This window comes from Pelophylax lessonae (genome assembly GCF_965119305.1).
Source record: "Pelophylax lessonae genome assembly, chromosome: 2".
Classification (NCBI taxonomy): Eukaryota; Metazoa; Chordata; class Amphibia; order Anura; family Ranidae; genus Pelophylax; species Pelophylax lessonae.
The window spans coordinates 189,083,332-189,103,828 of record NC_138769.1 but is presented as its reverse complement, the minus strand read 5'-3'; the positions used below and the strand labels follow the sequence as shown (position 1 = coordinate 189,103,828).

General features: G+C 45.3%; 1 protein-coding gene across 1 annotated transcript in view; it reads left to right on the top strand.

Annotated features, from left to right (window-relative positions):
- The window catches only part of PRKX (protein kinase cAMP-dependent X-linked catalytic subunit), a 271,447-nt gene that overhangs the window by 204,941 nt on the left and 46,009 nt on the right, over nucleotides 1-20,497 (top strand). Inside the window, exon 3 of the mRNA XM_082245527.1 lies at nucleotides 17,675-17,938. Within this exon, the coding sequence (XP_082101653.1) occupies nucleotides 17,675-17,938 (264 nt within the window). The remainder of the gene's footprint in view (nucleotides 1-17,674; nucleotides 17,939-20,497) is intronic.

The window sequence follows — 20,497 nt, the reverse complement described above, 5'->3', positions numbered from 1 at the left end:
GTGGGAGCACATGCACTTCAGTGTGAAGCAGCTCTGCTGGGAGAGAAGATGGCCAAAAAGTTAACCACTTCCATACAGAGCAGTTACACCCCCTTCCTGCCCAGACCAATTTTCAGCTTTGCAGATAGGTACTCGGGCACTCTGGGCTGGAGACAGGTACTCGGGTACTCTGGTGACAGGTACTCGGGTACTCTGGTGACAGGTACTCGGGTACTCTGGTGACAGGTACTCTGATGACAGGTACTCTGGTACTCTGAAGACAGGTGCCCCGGAAGAGGGGAAGGGGTACCCATCAAAAACGGTACCCGTTCCCCCCCCCCTCCCCCCTTAAAGGTGCCAAATGTGGCACCGGAGGGGGGGAGGAAGCAAAATAGCGGAAATTCCGTTTTTGAGTGGAACTCTGCTTTAAGACATGTTTGTGGAACTTCACTCTCTCAATTAACATTGACTATTTTTATTCGTTATGCTGCTAGCATTAGTAAATGGATAGGAAAGTATTTTATATTTACTTGTTAAACTTTTTTTTTAACATTTCTTTAGTTACTTCCTGGTTTCCAGGCCTAGGCAAATTATGTTGTACATCCCAGGAGTCTTCAGGAGGAGGAGGGGCTTTGTAAGCTAAGTACACCCTCATGTATTCCTGAGCTAATGGCAAATGGATTCCAGTGTGTAAATGCTACATGAATCATCTGCCCTTACTCAAGATGGCCATGGCCAGAAATGATAGGGAGTGTTTTTTAAAGTGTTTTCCTAGCAAAATAAAGCATGGAGACCTGGATGAATGAGTAGGTTTGCTTTGAATATTAAATAGCGTTTTTGGTGCTCAGATGCAGTGTAGCTCCACATTTTTTAACCATTTATTTTATGATATAGTTCTGGTCTCTGAGTGGCTACATTCGCTTCTCCTCTGTGTCCATGGAGGTAGTCAGGGTTATCTTCTAGGCTGGACTTCAAACGTGTCTCATTTTTTTCATCTTCATTATATAAGGGACCGAGAGATAGGTAGTTTACAGATGAATGAGCTATTCAGTTTACATTTAGTTCAGCTTGCAGTGGGAAGATCACCATTTTAAATAAAGAAAAATAAAGTCTCAAAAAAAATCAATGTAGGCACTACATCTAAGAACTGGAAAAATGCAATATATTTTGTTCTTTGGTTTAGATACATATTTAAGGTCCTTGAATCTGAGGCCAGGATATGTCGCCCCCACCCCACACATACTGGTTTTCCCCATTCTTGCTTGGAATTAGAAACGCTTTAACAGGATGATACGTGATCAATACCTGCTAGGATCTTACCAAAACTGATCAACTAGTTTTGTGTGAACTAAGCATTCAATCCAATGTAGCCGATGCAGGCCGTAGATGCTTACATAACACAGTAATGACATTTCTCTGTCGCTCATTGACGTACGCAGTCCTCTTGATTAATATCAAATCGGGTTATACTGCCTTCTACAGGAGTAGGACACTAGGCAGAAGGAAAACGTTCTGGCCACACCTTAGGGGCAGTCCCAGAGGGTATATCCTCTCTCTCCCTGCTACAGGATGTCAGTTTTTTTCTGTCTAGTTAGGAGTAAGGACCTAAGTTCCTTGCTGGGATCTTGGACCTGGCAAGATTTTTTTTAAGAAAATTTTTTTTTTAGGCAGCTTTTTTTCTCCAGTGTTCCTGTGAGATCTTCAAGCAAGTATGCTGAAACTGGGCGACGGGCTGGATGTTAGGATCCAGTGGTCACCCCAGTCAGCCTACGAGCGCATGCAGGCCCTAGCTCCGCGCTGGGTCGGCCGCGACATAGTCCCACTGGACAGGGACTGACCCTGCGAGTTAAGCGTCTCGCCTGGACGCCGACGACCAGTTGGAGACTGAGTCACTGCGTCCGTATTGGTCGACAGCCCCCCCACCTCGGTGGAGAGGGGTTCTGTCAGGAGTTGGGCCCGCCTGTTCCGGTATGGTGAGTAAAAGGTTCCCCCTCTCCCCCTGTCGGGTTTGTGGGTGGACGCGGGCCCCTCCCTGGGATGACCAGACCTTTATAATCCTGGATCCCCCCTCTATTCTATAAACAGGTGTCACAGATCCCCCTCTTGAGGGTGATTTAGTGAATAGGAATCAGTAGGTTTGGTTTGGGAGCTGACAATCGGAAGTCACTGTATGAGGGGCACTGTAAGGGACCATGACTGAAGTCAGTGGCTGGTATTACTATCAGGATGGCCAGGTAAGAGGGTGATAGCATCTTACCTGATACATAAAGTGCAATACAGGCCGATGCCTGTGCCTGGACTACCGCAGGCCGCCATCCTCCAGCAGGCCGCCATCCTCCCACAGGCCGTACACCTCCCGCAGGCCGCACAGGCCGATGTCTACCTCCCGCAGGCCGCTGCTTTCTTGCCACAAGCCGCTGCCATCCTCCACAGGTCGCCGCCATTTTCCCGCAGGTCGCGCGGGGCCGCCATCTTGGCGTAGCCTCGTGTCTCCAGCATGGGGGCGGCCATGTTTGAGATGACCAAACACCTCGAGGAGTAATTGGGAGGCGCCGGAAGGCGTGTAAAGGGGCGGAGCCGCCTCCTTTACCCGGGAAAGCAAGCCAAAGACTTCCTGTCTGTAACAGACAGTGCTGGGAGCAGGTTGATAGAAACTTCTGAGCATCAGGTGGTGAGCCTTGGGGTCTCTCTCTCTCTCTGTGGGGTCCAAGCAGGTAACACTGAGGGGCGCTGTTGCACTGGGGGACTAAGAAAAAAAAAAAAAAAGTTTTTTTCTTTGAAATTATTTTTTTTTTGTTTGCTGGCAAGTGTCTTGTATAATCATGGACCCTGCCACACATGTATCCCCACCTGATCCCCTCGAGGTGGCTGCAGGACCCTGCAGTACCCCACTCGTGATTGATGCATTATCAGCAGTTTTGGAGTCTTTGGTATCCCGGGTGGAGGTAGCCTGTCAGGGACGGGGGTCAAGGAAGCGACCCCCGCCTACCCCTATTTCATCTGATACTTCAGATACGGATTGTGAGCTGGTCACTGCAGCTGCAGGTCCCTCTGCTGGGGCTGCTGTCTCGGGTACGGTCTCCTCAGACAGTGAGGAGGACGTTTCTGCCTCCGCCATAGCGCAAGAAGAAGCGTTGGTGGACGCACTAGTCATGTCTGTCCGGGAAACCTTAAGTCTTGAGGTTACACCGGCAGAGGTACATGACACTGAAATTCCCTTTGGTACCAGCAAACCTACCAAAATGGCGAAGGTTTTTCCTTTGCCCAAATGTTTTGGTAACCTAATTAAGGAAGAATGGGATCATCCAAAACGAACCCCTGCTATTTCCAAACGCATTGCTAGGCGCTATCCGTTTGAGGAATCCCTCCTTAAGAAATGGACGGTACCACCAGTGGTGGACCCACCAATTTCCAGACTAAATAAAGCCACTGTTATCCCGTTGGAGGACGCTCCGTCCTTTAGGGATCCGGTGGATCGAAAAGTGGAAGCCGAATCCCGCTCCATTTTTTCCCTGATAGGGTCAACATTTAGGCCAGTGATTGCCATTGGTTTAGTTTCACAAACATTGACAGAATGGACCAAATTGTTACGCCGTGACATAAAGGGGAGAAGTATCCCCCCGGCAGTATCAGATTTGCTGGAGCAGATTATACAAGGGCTACAGTTCATCTGTGACGCCGCTCTGGACGCCACTCCCTTGCTAGGGCGTGCATCTGTTCCAGCAGTGGTCCTCAGACGCGTGTTATGGTTAAAGTGCTGGTCGGCTGATCAAGGTTCCAAAAAGACTTTGGCTAATCTTCCCTTTCAGGGGGATCGCCTGTTTGGGGCCACCTTGGATGAGATTATAAAGGATCTCACTGGGGGTAAGAGCACTTTTTTACCACAGACAGCTAAAGGTAGAGGACCTTCCTTTTCCGGTCATAAAAAGTTTGTTCGTTCCGCTGGGGCGGGCGATAAGGGGAAGCCCTCCAAAGCCCCTTCAGGGGGTTTCAAAGGGCGCTGGTCGGGTAAACAAAAGTCAGACTCAGCAAAACCTGAAGATAAGACAACCTGAAGGTGCGCCACCACCCATCTCTGGGGTGGGGGGACGTCTTCTCCGGTTTCCGGATCCATGGCTTTCCAGAATCCCGGACAAAGGGGTTTGCGAGGTCATGCGGTCGGGATACAAAATCAAGTTTCGATCACTTCTACCGGTGCGATTCTTCCCTTCCAACATTCGACTATCCCCGGATCGCTTAAAAGCTTTGCGGGGAGCAGTAATAGACTTGATGCAACAGGGAGCGGTAGTTCCCGCTCCTTGAGCAGAACGTTTTCTTCACTTTTGCAAAAGATCACAAAAGGAGATTCTTTTCAGATGGAATCGAAATCCCGATTCTCTGGAAATCGGATCTGGTTGAGCGAGCGGACCAGAGAGTCTCTGGTCTGGTAGCTTCGGTCTCCGATGCTCAGCCAGGAGAAGTAATTTCTTCCGACAGAATCCAGGTTACCGATAAATGTATTGGAACTGAGAGCGATCAGACCTTGTCTGATTTTCTGGACCAAGCAGCTTCAGGGCAACCCGGTTTGGATTCAGTTGGACAAGGCCACGGCCGTGGCTTATGTCAATCACCAAGGGGACACCAAGAGTGCCCTGGCGGCCATAGAGGTGGCCAGCATTCTTCATTGGGTGGAACGGTTTGTTCCGGCTCTCCCCGCAGTTTGCACTCCGGGGGTGGAAAATCGGCAGACAGATTATGTCAGCCGTTGGATTCTGGATCAAGGGATATGGCCTTTTCATCCAGAGATATTTCACCAGCGGTGCCTTCATTGGGGCACCCTGGAGGTGGATCTGTTGGCAGCTCGGCTCAACAGGAAGGCGCAGAGTTTTGTAACCCGCTCCCGAGATCCGCGAACGAACACAGCAGATGCGCTGGTCGCCCCGTGGGGACAGTATCAGCTACTGTATGTCTTCCCTCCTCTCAAGTTGCTGCTGAAGCTTCTTCGCAGGACAGAGGTGGAAGGAATTCCAGTTATCCTGGTAGTTCCGGACTGACCTCGTCAACCCGAGTACGCCGACTTCGTCAGGCTGGTCGCGGACGCTCCCTAGAGACTTCCTCTCAGGGAGGATCTGCGGTCTCAGGGACCGATCTTCCATCCTGCTTTACAATTGCTGGCTTTAATGTCCTGGCTATTGAGACTCAGGTGCTGAAGGACAAGGGATTGTCAACTTCAGTTATTCCTACTTTAATTAAAGCAAGGAAAGCAACTTCTAGAAAAGTCTATCATCGCACATGGAAGTCTTATATTGCGTGGTGTGAATCCTTTGGATTTCCTCCACGGGCCTATTCGGTGACCCGAATCTTGGCTTTTCTGCAACAAGGAGTTGAGCAGAAGCTGGCCTTGAGTACTATCAAGGGTCAGGTTTCAGCGTTAGCAATCTTCTTTCAGAAATCTTTGGCTACTCATTCCTTGGTGAGGAATTTCATACAGGGGGTGCGGCACCTGGCTCCGCCAGTGCGCGCGCCCTTACCACCCTGGGATCTTAATTTAGTGTTGTCGGTTCTTCAGAAACCTCCCTTTGAAAATATCAGGGAGATTCCCTTGCTTACTTTATCCCAGAAGGTGGCCTTCTTGGTGGCCATTACTTCTGCACGCAGGGTGTCAGAACTGGCCGCATTATCTTGTCGTTCCCCATATCTGGTGGTTCATAGGGATAAGGTGGTTCTTCGTCCGAATCCATCCTTCCTTCCTAAAGTAGTTTCATCTGAATGAGGACATTGTATTGCCTTCCCTATGTCCTAAGCCCAGTCATCCTCGGGAGTGTGCGTTACATTCCTTGGATGTGGTTCGGGCAATCAGGGTATACCTGAAAACTACGGACTCGTTTCGTAAAACGGATTCACTTTTTGTGATCACGGTTGGCCCCAAAAAGGGGTTGCCTGCATCTGTCGCGACTATCTCCAAATGGATCAGACAGACGGTGGTACAGGCTTATTCTATTAAGGGATGGAATCCTCCGTTCCCTGTTAAGGCGCACTCCACTCGGGCGCTTAGTGCTTCCTGGGCCTTCCGCCATCAGGCGTCAGTGGTCCAGGTTTGCAAGGCGGCTACCTGGTCGTCGGTTCATACCTTTACAAAATTTTATAAAGTTGATGTGATGGCATCGACGGATGCCTCTTTTGGCCGCAAGGTTCTGCAGGCCGCAATTTGAGGAGACCGTTGGTCTACCTCGAGGGTTTTTTTTTTTTTCTGTTGGATTTTCAGTTGAGTCTCATCCTTTGGTTTGATGAGCCTTTAAGACTTCTAGTCGGCACCGGTTGGGCCTTCTGGATTTAAATTTTGATTTCTGTTATCCCACCCCTCATTTGTGGCACTGCTTTGGGACGTCCCGATTTGATATTAATCAAGAGGACTGCGTCTGTCAATGAGCGACAGAGAAAAAAGGATTTTTGTAAAATCTTACCATAAAATCCTTTTCTCTTAAGCTCATTGACAGACGCAGTACCCGCCCCTCTACATTTGAGTTGGGTTGGGTTAAATTCTCTGACACTGCTTTGTGACATAACTGACATCCTGTAGCAGGGAGAGAGAGGATATACCCTCTGGGACTGCCCCTAAGGTGTGGCCAGAACGTTTTCCTTCTGCCTAGTGTCCTACTCCTGTAGAAGGCAGTATAACCCGATTTGATATTAATCAAGAGGACTGCGTCTGTCAATGAGCTTAAGAGAAAAGGATTTTACGGTAAGATTTTACAAAAATCCATTTTTGCAGCACTCTATGGATTGACTTAAAAAAAAAAAAAAAAAAAAAAGATTTTAAGGTTTGGAAATGTACATATTGTTTTAAATTCTGAATATATCCTGCTTCCGTAATGCTTGCTTCTGTGAAGGGCGGTATAATAATTCTTCATGTGTCAATAAATCAGATAACTTGTTAGGAATTCATAATACAAGTCGTTTTTGCTGCATAGAGTGGCATTAGACAGTGCTTTATATGGTCTAGTATCCGCTGCAGGATATTTTCTATTATACAGATGGCACATTATTTTATCCTCATCAAATTCCAGAGCAGCATGCATCACAATAGCACGTTGTTATGTAACATGTCACCAAGCTTTTGGGCAGTGGCACAAGTGTCATAAATTTGACCTTTTGTGTTGCCAGAGGCAGTGGATACATCCAGGCTTACAGGACACGATGATTAATCCTGTAGATTACTGGATACTGAGTAATAAAGGCGTGCACAGCACATTTTCATGCCTGTGTTACTGGACACTGAGAAAAAGAATTTTAAAACCAGAACATTGTATCTTGGGGTAAAATAACTTTATTTTACAAATGTATAACAGTGAATATATTTCTGGTACTGGCTAGTGTTATTTTTAGCAGATAGCCCTTAAACTTTCATAAAGAATCATAAACGATATTACATGTAGTAAAAATAGGTTTTCTTAATGGTCTATTGAGGGACACAGGAATAGAGAAAAAAAATGCATGGTAGAACCAATAGCCTAACGAAGGAGAAAAATCTCAGTAAAAAATACTGAGTTTTGCACAGAAGAGCGGATGAAAAATCATTCAAGCTCCTAAGACACTAGCAAACAATGATGCATGACGGTTGGAAACAAGGTTATACAGAGAATGGCTTAACACATTTTTTGTTTGCCAGTGTGTCAACCTCCTGAAGGTGACAGTATAAAGCACATGTCCAAGAATTTCTCTTTTTCAACTCCAGTCAAGACTTCGTATACGCTGCTAGGCTTTTCACAGCAACAACCCGCCGGACCAAAGATTGCAGATCTAGTCTGGAATGTGACCTTCGGGTACTGGACTTTGCCTACGGTGCTATCCAGATCTTAGTGTTTTGTCCACAAAACGCTCTCCAGGTCCAGAGCCTTGGCACTCAGGTTTGACACCATCTCTAAAGATTTTCTCCATGAGTAAGCCCATGAATGGGGCAAGATGCCCTTAAATGTGACCCCCTGGCACTGGGCTCTGCATTGTGGCACTTTGCAAACCTGTGTATACAGTGTCAGCGGCAAAGTGCTTTACAGCTACAGAACCTGGGTACAGCCTCTGGTGTTACCCTGCCTCTGATGACTCCCTGTGTGAGTCAAATTCTGGTAGTAGTGAAGATAACCTGAAATGTCACATTCACCTTTGAAAATTGAACTCTACATTGTGGCAGTTTTGTGTAGTGTGCCAGCTAGATACAGAGGTATTGAACTACTAAAACTGGAGAGTGTAAAATCTGGTGCAGCTGTGCATGGTAGCCAATCTGCTTGAACTTCAGCTTGTTCAACTAAACTTAAAAATAAAAAAAAAAAACCTGGAAGCTGATTGGTTTCTGTGCAGAGCTGCTCCAGATTTTGCACACTCTTGTTTTTGTAAATAAACCCCACAGTGATCTCCTGGTCCAGAGCTGTGGTGAAGCTTCTGTTGTGATTCTGTCTCTTCAGTTTCATTTTCTGTGTGTTTTTCTGATATGCAACCTTAAGGCCCCTTTCACACTTGCGGACCGTCCACTGACATCCGATCTGATCCTGTCCGACAAATCGGGACGGATGAAAACCCTATTTTCCATCCGTCTGGCGGATCGGTTCGGATGAGAACGGATAGGCAGTCCATTCTCATTCGATTCCCCCAAAGAGAAGAGCAGGGACCTGACAGCTCTGTCTCCGCACACAGCGCGGAGACAGAGCTGCCATCCGCCTGCTCAGCGGGGGATCAGCGAATCGATCCCCCGCTGAGGAAAACGGAGTCCGCCGACGGAGTGGCAAGTGTAAAAGGGGCCTTAGGCAATGCTCTCTGCTTTGTGGTGCTTCTTAGTCTTTTGTGTATTATGGCACTTTTCCACTGCAAGTACCGGCTCGGCCCTGCTTGGCCCGGTTTGGTTTTCCACTGCATGGTACGGTGTTGGAATGGTTCGGTACGGTTTGGTATGGTTTGCTTTTCCACTAAAGTAGTTCTAAAGTAAGTGGGTGGGATAACAACGATTCTCTGACCAATCAGTGGCTAGTAGTGACTGCATGCAAAGGATTGTGGGGTATGGCACCTCTTGGAACCACAATCGAGGTGGTACTGTTTTTGAGAGCCGTACCGTTCGGTTCCATGCAGTAGAAAAGCACCGCCGTACCGTACCGTACCAAACCGTTCCTACACCGTACCATGCGGTACCAGCAGTGGAAAAGCACAAAAGCGAGCCGAACCATTCTGTTCCATGCAGTGGAAAAGCCCCATTATTAGTAAACCAAAGAGCTCTTTCCAGTTCTAGAGCCATGCCCTAGCCTTTTGGCATGACCCAGTCTCTTACAACACCTTTATTGTGTATGTCTCTTATGTTGTAAAGCTCTGTGTAAACGGTTGGCGCTATATTATTTCTGTATTATAATAATAATGACCCGTTGGGCTGCAGTAAAGTCATCTCATGAAGCCATAACTTCCTCCTGACAATGTGAAACTTTTTCTTGTTGATGGGGAATTTTTTGACAAATGGTCCCTTCCTTCTTTGAACCCTCCAGTTGTACCACTATACAGGCTAAGGGCTTCTCTACCGTTAGGAATTTCACTGTTAGACATTAGGACTCCATATTTAAGTCTGTTTGACTTACCTAGAACAACTCTCCATTTTCTGTAGGCAGTAATCTTGATTTATGAAACCATGTCACAATGGATAATCTTTAAAAGTGAGCCCTGAAGCACAAGGCACTTCAGCTGTGATGATCTCTTAGAAACATTTAAATGTGTCTCTTGCATGGCAGTTATGTCTGTCCAAATGCATTGAGCACTTGGGCTTCGTGCTTGGGATATTGATGATATATTGTCAAAAAGCCTTATTCATTTCCTCCTTTGAGGGAAAGAATCTCTTTGGTCACATACTGGGCAGTGGCATCAATGATCCTGCTGTTTTTTCCATGCAGGAGATCTGAAGATGTGATGGAAGAACCCCAGTCTTTCTTTATTTGACCCCTTTCACACTGGGGTGCCTCAGTGTTAAAGGGCTGTTGGCACTCCAAAGATGCTGCTTGCTTTCGTTAGCTTTTCAAGCGCTTTTCTTAGCGCCAAAGCGCCTCAGTGTGAAAGGGGGTCTAAAAAAGCGCCGCAAAAATGCACCTCTCTATTGCAATGAATGGAAAGCGTGTGAACAGCTCTTCAAAAGCACTTGAAAGGTTCTTCCAAAGCGCCTGAAAAGCTCTTCCAAAGCGCCTGAAAAGCTCTTCCAAAGCGCCTGAAAAGCTCTTCCAAAGCACTTGAAAGGCTCTTCCAAAGCGCCTGAAAAGCTCTTCCAAAGCGCCTGAAAAGCTCTTCCAAAGCGCCTGAAAAGCTCTTCCAAAGCGCCTGAAAAGCTCTTCCAAAGCGCCTGAAAAGCTCTTCCAAAGCGCCTGAAAAGCTCTTCCAAAGCACTTGAAAGGCTCTTCCAAAGCGCCTGAAAAGCTCTTCCAAAGCGCCTGCTAAGGTCTTCAAACCCGCCCGAAAATCGCTCAGTGTTTTACTGGCATTTTAGAAGCACCTCAGTGTGAAAGAGCTCTTACAGTACTGTATTATCTTATAGGCAATTAGAGTCTGTCTCCCACTTGAACCACATATTTCAAAGCCATAAACCTTCTGTTTGAAGGTACACCCCCCATTTTTACCAATGGGTTAGTTTGCTTCTATTTTTATTTCTTGGGCATTTTTTTTCCCATCAGTTTAGATGCTCAGGCTTCAATTATTAGCCTCTACTCTAAACCCCAACACTAAAATCTTGCTTCAGTTACTGTTTTTTTTTTTTTTTTCTCCAGTGTACTTAACAAACCAATGCGTTGTGTTACTATTCACCAGCGCTTCCTCTGTAGCCCCTCTAGTATTGGAGAAGGGAGTGGAACTTGGCAATCCTCTGTTGGTAGGGTTCTTCATATCCCCGGGAGTACCATCTGCGGATCATAAGATCAGTGTGCTGTATTTTATTTTTAATAAACTGTATTATTTAGGCACCTCAAATTCCAAGATGTCAGCCTTCCTATGTTGATTGGGGCCTATATTGCCTTTTTCACAAGGGAGTTTTTTTACCTACGAAGTTAATAAATAGCAGTTCCTGCTGTTTTCCCTGAATATTTAAATGAATATTGTGGTGAGCTTACCTGAGATATCAGGACTCTGCTTACAGTAGTAACTTTTACATCCACCCTAGTGTTTCTCTTCTCTCTAGCTTCCCCATTGTGGAGTGCCCAGTAAATCCTCTGAGCAAACCCAGTATCCTAAATTTTGGCAGTCTTGTTACACCAAGTGTCATTTCTTCTCGACTCGTCCCTCAGTATGCTTTGCATTCATTGAGAAAATGCAAAGTGTTCTCTGAATGGTGCCCATGCCCAGCAAGCAACCTCCTGTATTTATTATGCAGAACAGCAGCTGCTCGGCACGGGGCCCGGAATCTAGCGGGGATCACTGTATTAGAGGTGTCTACTACAGTCATTTCCAGCTTCCGCAAGGATCGGCCAAGTTTGGAGCATGCATACTTATACTGGTCCAAGCTGGACCATTGTAACTATGCAAAAATATCTATCCCTGGAATACAGCTTTATTGAAGCATTACACCTGAATGTTTGTTTAAAAATACTGCTTTTGAAATGGCTTTGCTATATATCATAGATTGCCATTGTGCATATGTGTATTAGATTTTCTTTCACACGGTCCGCCTCTGTAGACGGATCCGTGCTGCTCAGCGGGGGATCAATACACAGATCCCTGCTGAGCAGGCAGGTGACATCTCCCTCTCCGCGCTGTGTGCGGAGAGGGAGTTGTCAGAGCCCCATGCATCTCTATAGGGGAATCAGATGAGAGCGGACCGCTTGTCCATCCGTCCAGATTTCACGGATAGGATCGGATGCGGATGGCAGCGGGTGTCAGTGGACATGTCTCCGCCGACATCCGCTGCCCCATAGGGATGCATGGGGGATCTAGTCAGATCCGCCTAAAAAACTGAGAGGCGGATATGATCGGATCGCTCGTGTGAAAGGACCCTAATTATGTTCTTTTAAATAATAAACGTGTTACACTTACCTGTTCTGTGGCAAGAGGAGAGAGCTGCTACAGAAGGGCGCTGCGCTGGATTGAGTGAGGTCCCAGGTAAGTACAAGGGGGGTGAAGAGGGAGATACTGTTAGTGGAATCTTTTTTTACCTTAATGCAGGGAATACACTAAGGTAAAAAAATCTTTAGGCTCGGTTCACACGACTGTTATACAACTTTGATGCGATTATGTGGTGCGATTTTACATATTCTATGGGGCCAAGTAGCACTTTAAATCGCACCAAAATAATGCAGGAACCTTTTTCCAAAATAGCACTGCTCTGAGCTGCATTGATTAGAAACAGGCACCATTGAAATCAATGAGATTTCCCTTGTCATGCGATTCTGTGTGACTCAAGTCACATCAGAGTTGCACTAATGTGAACCAGACCTTACAACCACTTTAATGTAGAAGACCTCCTGTAAAGCCCCCTCCCTCCAAAAAATAAAAATAAGCTATGATACCTACTACTCTCTGACAGTGGTCACTGGTGAGCGTTGTGGGGTATCCTCACTGTTCGGAAAGAGAACTAAGTATATTTTAAAGCTACAGGTGGCTGAAAAAGATAATGGCCACAGGCAGTACAAATATGAAGTCCCTGAGAGTCTGCAGTAGTGAACGGCTGCAGGACAGGTGACATCAGTTGCGTTTTTATTTACATGACATCATTTTGCAATTCATTATAGACAAGGCTAGGGAGGATTAATGTATACCTGTCACAAACCTGGGTAATTCAAACTGGGCACATGTTAAAAAAGGCATACGAAGGGTTTATCTTTGGAGTAAACCACACGACAATTATCTAGTGTTTCCAGAGATACAGCAGCTCAGGTTATATGTAAACTCTCCTGCTTACAAAGCCTTTTTTTTTTTTTATTTCAAATTTGTTATTTAAACATTTTTAACAAATGTTACATATCAGTACAAAAAGTATCAGTGCAGAAATTGACATTAACCTTCCCTAAAAACACTGCTAAACTCCTGTAAGAGAAAAAACATCTTAAGAGTCGGTTCACACTATGGCGACACGACTTCGGGGGCGACTAGTGAAGTCGCCGTGCACCGCGACTTCGGCACGACTTGCAGGGACTTCACATAATGGAAGTCAATGCAAGACTTCGGTCAAAAGTAGTGCAGGAACTATTTTCTAAGTCGGAGCGACTTGAGTCGCTCCTATTAGAACGGTTCCAATTGCACTGAATGGACCGCGACTTGTCAGGCGGCCAAGTCGCCTGACAAGTCGACCAACCAGGTACATAAGGTTGTAAAGAGGTGGTGGTGGGGAAGGGAGGGGTCACTTTTATTGTTTCAGAGGTTCCTATGGAGATCTGAATTAGACTTTGTGATTATGTTGAGGTTTCAGATTGGTGAAGCATGTCTATACCATGGTGGAAGGTAGACTATTGGTCCCAGTGCTTTCCTCCCACAAGGTCTTCCAGGACAAAACAATCCAGGGGAGATGGATAATGAAGAATAAATACAAATGTCTGCAAGGTTAGGTATGGACGCTTTTTAAGGTAGGAAAGGGGAACCTGAGGGAACAGGATTTTATTGTGGATATTGCGAGAGGGTAAATTACTGGTTATGTAGGGTGTCCTCAGAAGGAAAAAGATATGGTAGGTTATAGGGAGGGATCAGAAGAAGGTAGACTGAGGGACCTCCAATGGTGGAGGCATGGTAAGGAAAGTAAAAGGTAAGAATAGAACGGGGGGGTTGTTATGGGAGAAGCAAGACGCCTCTACACCTGAAATGTATGCCTTTAGATTCCTAAAGATAGGCTGGAAAGGTTCCACATGTGGCCTTTGAGTTGCAGTCGGCTTGGTATTATACTATAGGTTGGCCTGTGGAAGTCAGCACGTTGAGAGAGAGATAAAGTGTATATAAAGACTAAGAGTGCTATCCTATATAAATTCTTTCTATTACCTAGTTTTTAAATATAAACAAAAGAAATATCACTCAACCATGAATGACTACTACAAATAAATCCAATTCAATGCATTATAATTCACATAAAGTGCATTATCTCAAAACTTCTTAATAGTGAAGAAAAGTTCCATCATGCTAAAGTGCCAAGTGCTGTAAACTTAAAGCTGAGTTCCACCCTGGAATTTTTTTTTTTTTTAAAAATACCCCCGGGACAGTCAGGGCTAGCACATTCCACAATGGCTAGCCCCTGATCTGTCCCGGGTTGCACTTACCTGTTAGGACAAATACTTACCTTGAAAACGTCTTGTCCAGCGCTGCCATCTCAGATGTGGGCAGCTTGAAGCCAGCGAGATCCTCTTCGGGGTCCTCTTCCGCCTTCTTCGGTCCCACGATGCCCTGCACCGGCCCCGACGTCACTTCCGGGTCGCGCGCGTCATCCCTCCACAGCTTCTGGGCATGCCCAGAAGCTGTTTAGGAGGGGATGACGCGCGCGCCCTGGAACTGACGTCGGGGCCAGTGCAGGCGCAATGATTCCTGGGAGCTATGACGTTCAGCTCCCAGGAATCATTGCAGAGCCGGGAAGTGACGACGGGCCGCGGCCGAGGAAGAAGGAAGTAAGGTAAGTATATTTTCTTCGCTACGAGGTAAGTAAAAAAAAAAATGAGATTATCCATTTCTTTTTCAGGTGACCCGGAGCGAGAAGATGGAGGTAAGTATAAAATTAGGGTGGAACTCCACTTTAAATGCAACGCAAATCGTGCTCAACTTCTGTGTGCCCACTCACTCACCAGCTGCTATGGAGTTCCAATAACAGGAGTCCTATGCGCTCGTGCAAATATCCTTTGACAACGCCCTGTGGGAGGGACGAAACACGTCAGATGACCGTGGCTGATGATGTCATTTCCGGCCAGTGAGACGCAGGTCATTGTGGACTTGCAGTTTAGTTTTGTGCTTATTTTTTTCCTATGCCATATGAGTGGATATGTTTTAAATTATTAGATTTTTATAATAAAACGGAAGTACGCTATGTGGATCTTTCTCTGCCATTTATTTACACCTTGTACGAGCACAGGAGGGGAGCAGTGTTTGCACCGCATTTGAGTTTACAGCACTAAGTTGGCACTTTAGCATGATGGAACTTTATTTCACTATTAAGTAGATTTGAGATAATGGATTTTATGTAAATTATGATGTATTGTATTTGATTTTTTTGTATTAATTATTAATGGTTGATATTTCTTTTGTTTATATTTATACACAAGTTAATAGAAAGATCTCATATAGGATAGTGCTCTTTATATACACTTTAACACTATTTAAAGGCACAGCACCTTCTAGAACAGCAACCCACAGTAGTAAATTTAATCAGTTTTTTTTTTTTTCACTTACACCATAAGCGTGGAAATATACATAAAAGTGGTTCACACGCATGTGTGTGTATATATATATATATATATATATATATCTCACAAAAGTGAGTACACACCTCACATTTTTGTAAATGTTTTATTATAACCTTTCATGTGACAACACTGAAGAAATAACACTTTGTTACCATGTAAAGTAGTGAGTGTACAGCTTGTATTGCAGTGTAAATTTGCTATCCCCTAAAAATAACTCCATGCACAGCCATTAATGTCTAGACCGCTGGCAACAAAAGTGAGTACACCCCTAAGTGAAAATGTCCAAATTGGGCCAAATTAGCCATTTTCCCTCCCTTGTGTCATGTGACTCATTAGTGTTACAAGGTCGCAGGTGTGTTAAATTTGGTGTTATTATTCTCACTCTCGCATACTGGTCACTGGAAGTTCAACATGGCACCTCATGGCAAAGAACTCTCTGAGGATCTGAAAAAAAAATTGTTGCTCTACATAAAGATGGCCAATAAAAAGAATGCCAAGACCCTGAAAGTGAGCTGCAGCACGGGGGCCAAGACCATACAGCGGTTTACCAGGACAGGTTCCCTTAAAACCGGCCTCGCCATGGTCGACCAAAGAAGTTACGTGCACATGCCCAGCATCATATCCAGAGGCTGTCTTTGGGAAATAGACGTATGAGTGCTGCCAGCATTGCTGCAGAGGTTGAAGGGGTGGGGGGTCAGTCTGTTAGTGCTCAGTCCATACACTGCATCAAATGGGTCTGCATGGTTGTTGTCCCTTTTCTAAAGATGATGCACAAGAAAGCCCGAAAACAGTTTGCTGAAGACAAGCAGACTAAGCACATGGATTACTGGAACCATGTCCTGTGGTCTTATGAGACCAAGATAAACGTATTTGGTTCATATGGTGTCAAGCATGTGTGGCGCCAACCAGGTGAGGAGTACAAAGACAAGTGTGTCTTGTCTACAGTCAAGCATGGTGGTGGGAGTGTCAGTCATTATCTGGGGCTGCATGAGTGCTGCCAGCATTGGGGAGTTGAGGGAACCATGAATGCCAACATGTACTGTGACATACTGAAGCAGAGCATGATCCCCTCCCTTTCGGAGACTGGGCCACAGGGCAGCCGTAGGGCAGTATTTCAACACGGCAATGCCCCCAAACACACCTCCAAGACGACCACTGCCTTGCTAAAGAAGCTGAGGGTAAAGGTGATGGACTGGCCAAGCATGTCTCCAGGCCTAAACCCTATGGAGCATCTGTCGGGCATCCTCAGTCGGAAGGTGGAGGAGTGCATGGTCTCTAACATCCACCAGCTCCGTGATGTCGTCATGGAGGAGTGGAAGAGGACTCCAGTGGCCACCTATGAAGCTCTGGTGAACTCCATGCCCAAGAGGGTTAAGGCGGTGCTGGAAAATAATGGTGGCCACACAACATATTGACACTTTGGGCTCATGTTGGACATGTTCACTTAGGGGTGTACTCACTTTTGTTGCCAGCGGTTTAGATATTAATGGCTGTGTGTTGAGTTATTTTGAGGGGACAGTTAATTTACACTGTTATACAAGCTGTACACTCACTACTTACATTGTAGCAAAGTGTAATTTCTTCAGTGTTGTCACAATAAAAGATATAATAAAATATTTATAAAAATGTGAGGGGTGTACTCACTTTTGTGAGATACTGTGTATGTATATATATGTGTGTGTGTGTGTGTGTATATGTATGTATGTATATATATATATATATATATATAAAATACATACACTTTTTTCTTTGTTTAGTTAACAGTTAGTTAACAAGGCTTTAAAGGCTAGGGAGGTGGATGCATTATTTTGTGATATGCAACAGAGTGTTTGTAAAGGTACCATGTGGTCCAAGTTGGAAGAAAATGGCCCATGCTGTCCTGGCTAATGAGAATTAGTTTTTCTATGATGGAGACTGAGTTTATCTGAGAAAGCCAGTTTTAAATGGTTAGGAGATATTGCTATTTCCACTGTCCTCAAACCAGGAACTTGGCTGCATTTTAGCTAGTGGAGACATTTGTATTGTTCTGTAGACATGGTAGTGTGGTGTAATAGGAATGGAACAGGGTGCAAAGGCAGGTAGAATTCTATGATGTTGGTAATGAGGCAATGAACCTCAGTCCTGATTGGTTCAGTCTCCATGGTTCAAAGTCTTTCTGTTTTCCAGTGAAGATGCCCATTTCACAAAATTAAGGTAGGAGGGGAGGGGGCAAGGCCTTCCCGAAGATTATTTAATTTTGGAGAATAGGAGAAAAAGATTTGTACATTTTAAGTAGAATGCTTCCTTTTTATGTTTGCTAAACTTCATGACTTCTAACAGTGTAATTTCTGTTCCTCCAGGTTTTGGACCTCACACGATGATCGGTTCTTATATATGCTAATGGAGTACGTACCGGGAGGAGAACTTTTTAGCTACTTGCGTAATATGGGACGTTTTAACAACAGCACTGGACTGTTTTACTCTACGGAAATTATTTGTGCAATAGAGTACTTGCACTCCAAAGAAATTGTTTACAGAGACTTGAAGCCTGAAAATATATTACTTGACCGAGAAGGTCACATCAAGCTAACAGATTTTGGATTTGCAAAGAAGCTTTCAGACAGGTATCCTGCACTCACTAAAATTGTTTTATTCGTTGCCCTGACCGTTTTTCTACCTTAGTTGTCATTTTCTTCTTTGTTTGAGTGTCAAGTTTCTTAAAATTAAAGTTTAGGTGCGGCTTTTTTGCAGAGTGACCTGGGTCCAGCTTGGATCAATGTAAGCATGCATGTGCCATTCCTTGCTGATCCCTGTGGAAGCTGGAAATCGCTGTGCTGCATAGTGGTTGCTGCTAGTTTTCGGCAGCCCTGTTGCTTAGTGAACACAGGCTTACTTGCTGGTGTTCAGACAACATTTTGATTTTTCTCAATGAATGCCAAATATTCTTTGATTGAATGAAATTGAGAGGTGGGGAGGTGACATCACGATACCCTATTGGTGCAATCAGAGAACACTTTGCATTCATTGAGAAAAATGCAGTGTATTCTGAATGGCGCCTGTGCCAAGTAAGCAACCCCTGTGTTAAATATGTAATATGGCAGCTGCTTGGCACATGACCAGGAAGCTAGTGGAAATTGCTGTAGTAGCAGTGATTTCCAGTTTCCACAGGGCTCTTCCAGGCATAGCACATGCATATTTACGTCAGTCCAAGCTGGGCCAATTGACTGTACAAAAAAAGCACTGTCCAAACTTCAGCTTTAGGCCCCTTTTCACACTTGTGTGACTTGTCCTGCTACTTGGGACTGCAAAGTTGCATGACAAGTACCCCATGATTTCCAATGAGTACTATTAATATCTGTGCAACTTCAAGTTGTCCCTGCACTACTTTGGTCTGACTTTATTGCGACTTGAGGTCCATAGATCTCAAGCTTACACAGGCATTGCCAGTAGCGTCAAAGTCCTACAACTTTTAGGTCGTACAAGTGTGAAAGGGGCCTTAAATCATATGTGGGGGGCACTTTTTAGATATTGCTGTAGTAACCCAGAAATCATCTGTACTTTATCACAAGAAACAGGGATTGCAGGAACTGTTGTCACACTATGATCCACTTTCACCTGCTATCTTAATACCCTTATTTGCTGCAAATTAGGAGGTAGCCTTGCTGGCCAAGTGGAACAATAACAAAAACAGGAATATTTTAGCCTTAGGCTCGGTTCACACTTGTGCGATGCGGGAACGCTGCGGATATGCAGCGTCTTCCCGCATCGCATCCGCACATCTGGCAGTTCACACTGCCATATGCGATATGCAGGGGGTGTCAATTACATTTTAACGACACCCCCAGTTTGATTGCATATCGCAGTGCGATCTGACAGTTCGCACATATTCGGATCGCACTAGTGTGAACCACTATGCGATCCGATTCTTAGGCGGCTCAAAAAACGCCTCATGTGCGTGTTTGCTGCGGATGCACTGCGAATTCAGCCATACAAAGTGTATGGCTGAATTCGCATCCGCACATGAGATCGCATGTAATGAAGGAGCAGTGCGCTCCGAATTACATGCGATCAGCGCATCCGCAGAAGTGTGAACCGGCACTTAATCCCCCTTCCCCAGCAGCACATAACATACAGTGTTAGTTGCTCTAGTCTGACCTTACACAGATTTTTCTTAACAACCTTGCGACAATGTTGGACCAGTCACCAAGCCCCAGCGCTGTCACATGAGAGGAAGGGGATTGGTTCACATGCTCATCCATACCTGTAGTATGGAGTAACCGGTATTTCCTTCTCTCTTGGTGACTAAAAACTCAGTTGCTTCCTGTGTATAGTAACCTCTATCAGGCGATCTACTCTTTTCCGATCCGATGTGCATGGGAAGACACCAGTCTGTCTATTCAAATATACCATGCAGAGGGAATTCTACTTTACTGTCATATGTAGTTCTTTCTTTTTTTTGTACAAGCTGAAAGGTAATCTGGTCTTCAAGGAAAAGTTTTTAATCACAAATGTTGAATGTGTGATAGTGATGAAGTGAGGCCACTTATAAAACCACTTGTGACCACTGGCACTTACCCTTTGCTATCCTTGAACCTCCGGTGAGATTGGATCACCGGAAGACAGAGAGAGAGCCGGTGATAATGTGTATGGCTGCATAAGAGTCCATGTGAGCCCAATCTGCCTTAGGTTGTGCCTGTCATTGTTTTGAGGTGCATTGCAAAATATCTTAGTAGGGTATGGTCCTGGTGAGTTGCTTTTCACTTGTTTCGGTAAAACACCCAAGTGCACACAGCAGGACCTCTGCTCGTGCATTTCCTTAACCATATAAACACTGGGTGAGGAATTCTCCAGCTGTGTTATGTTAGGCTCATCTCAGGGCTCAGTTTCTGTACCAGCCATCTTCCCTTCTCTTTAAGACATTGGAGAAGAGTGCTGTGATCAAACTCCATTTCATTGTGGGCCGCATCAGAAATATGGTTTCCCTCAAAAGGCCAGTTGTATCTGTAAGACTAGATGTCCAGAGCACTCCACTTCCCCCCACCCCCGCTCCCTTACATAGGAGGTCAAGAGCACCCCCTCCATCAAAAGGAAATCATAGACACGTCCCAACTCCATTGTAACTATGAGACTCGCTTTGCACAAACACAAGGTAGGCTTGAATTCACTGAAAATTTGGGGAGCCC